This window comes from Lactuca virosa, chromosome 5 (genome assembly GCF_052849685.1).
Source record: "Lactuca virosa cultivar CGN04683 chromosome 5, Lactuca_virosa_CGN04683_v6, whole genome shotgun sequence".
NCBI lineage: Eukaryota > Viridiplantae > Streptophyta > Magnoliopsida > Asterales > Asteraceae > Lactuca > Lactuca virosa.
In genome coordinates, this window is record NC_136430.1 from 457040048 (window position 1) to 457044260 (window position 4213).

At 31.0% G+C, this 4213-nt stretch overlaps 1 protein-coding gene across 1 annotated transcript; it reads right to left on the reverse strand.

Moving 5' to 3' along the window:
• LOC145114510 (small ribosomal subunit protein uS13z/uS13y/uS13x-like) lies at nt 1-1369 on the reverse strand. Its single transcript, XM_079050526.1, has 4 exons — nt 1241-1369; nt 957-1117; nt 384-572; nt 1-292 (listed from the first exon to the last, which is right to left on the reverse strand). Exons 1-4 carry the CDS (start codon nt 1241-1243, stop codon nt 187-189), a joined length of 459 nt encoding a protein of 152 aa, XP_078906652.1. The 5' UTR covers nt 1244-1369; the 3' UTR covers nt 1-186.
• Nucleotides 1370-4213: the final 2844 nt, after the last annotated feature.

The following is a 4213-nucleotide window of genomic DNA, read 5'->3' on the forward strand; positions in this document are numbered from 1 at the left end:
TTGGGAATAAAAAGGTCTTATCACATTCACTCGTTACAAAATGTAAAAATAAAATCCTCTTCGATAAACAATCCAAAAAAAACAACCATAAGATAACAACTTTTACCCCACAATCATAATAATCTTCTAAATCTGATGCAAATAACAATTTGAAGGGATTTCCCAAAACAAAAATAAAAAACACACTTATCTCTTCTTGGACACACCAACAGTCTTTCCCCTACGACCAGTAGTCTTGGTGTGTTGACCACGTACTCGGAGACCCCAGTAATGACGAAGACCACGGTGATTCCTGTTTACCAAAAACAATCAACAAAAAATTATTACTTTCTACAGTTTTTGTTTGTTGGATTTTGAAGAAAAAAAATGGAAATGATAGAGACCTGATCTTCTTCAATCGTTCAAGATCATCCCTGAGCTTCATGTCGAGAGCATTAGATGTGACTTGAGAGTACTTTCCATCTTTGTAATCCTTCTTTCTGTTAAGAAACCAATCTGGGATTTTGAATTGTCTTGGATTTGCGACAATTGTCATCAGGTTATCAATCTCAGCATTTGAAAGTTCTCCCGCCCTGTAAATTTATGTTGATAATTTTGGTTATGGTATGAAGAAAACTCAAAGCTTTGCTTGAATCTAGCTGAAATCGATCCTCTATAGTTGTTTCTCATTGTAGTAGTAACTGGATATAATGTGTTGATCTATTGTAAAACAGAGAATGTTTACATTGATAGACATCTTTTGAAATAATTCACAATGACCTTACTTAATTAAACCTAGATGTAGTGTTTAACCCCATATAACTAATCATGAGAATGCAACTTGTTGAAAGAAACATGATCATAAAATGAAGAAGATAATAATGGAGGACAAATTCAGTCACGAAAATCGTTCATAGGATGTAAAGGATTGAAATATCGAAAATGAAACAAAGGAAAACATGAAGAATAGAAAGTACCTCTTGTTCATATCAACGTCAGCCTTCTTGCAGACAATGTTTGAGAATCGACGACCGATACCTTTAATGGAGGTCATAGCAAACATGATCTTTTGTTTTCCATCAACATTCGTGTTCTGTACACGAAGAATATGCTGGAAATCTTCATTTGCTACCAGAGACTGCAAAATAGATCACATCACAGCAACACAACAAATTAGAACATCAACACAAATACAGATATGAAATAATAAAAAAAATGAAAAAACAGGGAAGAAATAGCACTGTAAGGGTTTAGATGTTACCATGGCTGCAATTTGAGTTTCTTCTTCAAGACGCTGATGCTACGAAATTCTCAAAATCGCTGCAGCCAGTAAAACCCTAATTGAGGGAGGGTTGTGGTGGTTTATATTGTATTCAATTGGGTATTGGGCTTGTTCAATTATATGGCCCGAACAACTAATTGGGCGGTCATATTTCAATTAATTTACCTCTTCACTTCACTCTCATACTTCGTAAAAACATGATAATAAAAATATAAAATCATTGTAAATTATCTGATAATCGATTTAGTTTCTATATTTTTTTATTTAATTAAGTTCTAAAAACCGGTAATCGTATTCAATTTTACCCATTTACCCGGTCAATAGGTCATCTAACTTTCAAAAATTATATTTTTGGCCTAGATTTCAAAATTTATTACAAATTTGGTAAAAAATTTACACTTTTGGTCCATATTTTAAATTTTATTACAAATTACGTCCAAAATTTATCTTTTTTGCCGAGATTTTAGAATTTTGTTATTAATTCATCTTAACTTTAGTTTTTTTTTTAACTTTTTTTTCTCAAAATTTTGTTTCAAATATGTTTTTTCTTTATAAAATCATATTTATACAAAAAATATATATATTTTCACATAAAAATATCTTATATAGGTTTATTAAGTATATAAATATATACAAATTCGTTTTTATAAAAAACATATATACATACATGTATTTTACAATATATATATATATATATATATATATATATATATATATATATATATATATATATATATATATATATATATATATATACATACATATATTTTATTATGAATACATTTATATGCACACACATATTTATAAAAAAATATATACAAATACCTATTTCATAGTAAATGTATACATTTCTTTTGTAAAAACATATTTATATGCACACAAATAAGTGTTTGTATACATTTCTTTTGTTTGAATACATTTCTTTTGTGTGTGTGTGTGTATATATATATATATATATATATATATATATATATATGCACCCAAATAAGTGTTTGTATACATTTCTTTTGTATACATATATATATATATATATATATATATATATATATATATATATATATATATATAAACACCTATTTTATAATAAATGCATTTGTATTCAAACAAGTTTATATATAAAAAATTATTCAAACACGTTTTTATAAAAAAATATATACAAACACGATTTTATAAAAAAAAATATAGATACACACCTATGTGTGTGTGTGTGTGTGTGTGTGTGTGTATATATATATATATATATATATATATATATATATATATATATATCAAGGTTGCAGAAATCGCTCGACGGTAGCTCGGCGGTGGAATGGGGTCAAGGGATTAATCGGATAGGCGAGGATTAATCGGGGACCATTAATTATTAAGAAAAATGTTCAAATATTAATAAATCTAACTTTAATCCAAATAATATAAGTAAATTCATAGCCACTGATGTAAATTCACAAGTGTTACAACATATCAACCAATCCCAAATTCACCTACATCTAAATATGTCATGTAATACCATTCACTACTAGTATCCATATATGGTATAAACAAGATAATTTAACAACTCTTTTATTGACAAATTCTACAAACCATCCTATAGTGAACAGAAAGCATGTGATTTCCGATATGTATAAGCTTCTTTAGAGATCAAATCTTTTCTGAACAAAGGTGAGGTGAAGACAGAGTATGTAAAAGAGATTTGATGCAATGCACAGAACTTGAAAATGGTTGAAGGTCCAAAAAACCCTTGTTCTTAAGCCAAGAACAACAATGAAATCTTTGAGGATTTTCATCAAACAGCTTATGTGCGTCAATCTGAACTCCACTTGTCTTTGTGTTTGTGTTTCTGCTTTATCTTTCCCATCTTTACCCTTCTCCTTTTCTATTGTCTTATCATTAATGGATGTAGAAGATGGATCATCCTAAAGTTGAATAACAATTTTAGTAATAGCATAACAAAACAAAAACAATTTACATGGACAAAGACGAACCTGAATTCCATTAGATCTGCCATTTAGATCCGGTGTCAAAACAAATTTCATGGAACTCAAGGCATTGAATCGACCCAAACACGGTGAATACGATGAAAAATGGCTAACAGCAAGATACGATGGGAGAAGTCGGAAACGATGGCTAACGACGGTTGCAGGGGAGGAGTCGGAGTCGTCTTCGCTAAAGGAGTTGGATTCGAGCAGCGTATAAATAAGATATACGCTGAAGAAGAGTTGAAGTCGGAAGAATAGTTGATTTTGGAACCGATAAACTTCAAGAACTGCAATCTTTAAACTTCATGAGCCTAGAAACTTCGTGACGGGAGGAGCTGAAGTAGTGAACTGAAGCTTGGAAGGAGACTGCACGTTGTTGCTTGAAGGAGATAAGGAACCGGGGCCAGAGCTAAAAACGGGCGTGAGACTGTCGAAGGTGAACGGAAGAAGAAGATGCGATCGATGTCCCTTGTTCGTTCTCGTTCGTGGTTCAGAGAGGCAGAGAGAATGCAATTTTTTTTTACTTCATCGAATGAGAAAACGGATGCAACCCTAGAAGCATTTCTTACATTTTGACAATTTTACCCTCAAATTCTTTTTAAAATTGCGCTGACTTTCGTTGACCGATTTGGGCGCCTAGACCCGCCTAGACCCGTTTTTGACCGACTTTGACCACGTCCGATTATATAGCCCGATTAGCTATAAACGTCGACAGTCGAGGACCGCCAAGCGCCTAGGCGCCGATTAATCGGCCGCCTAGGCCGATATTTGCAACACTGATATATATATATATATATATATATATATATATATATATATATATATATATATATATATATATATATATATATATATATATATATATATATATATATATATATATATATCATTATTATATATAAAAGCCCTTTTAATGTGGTTTCGTCTAGAAAAATTTCATAGGGTTGCATTACCTCCACGTAACCTACTCCCGGAA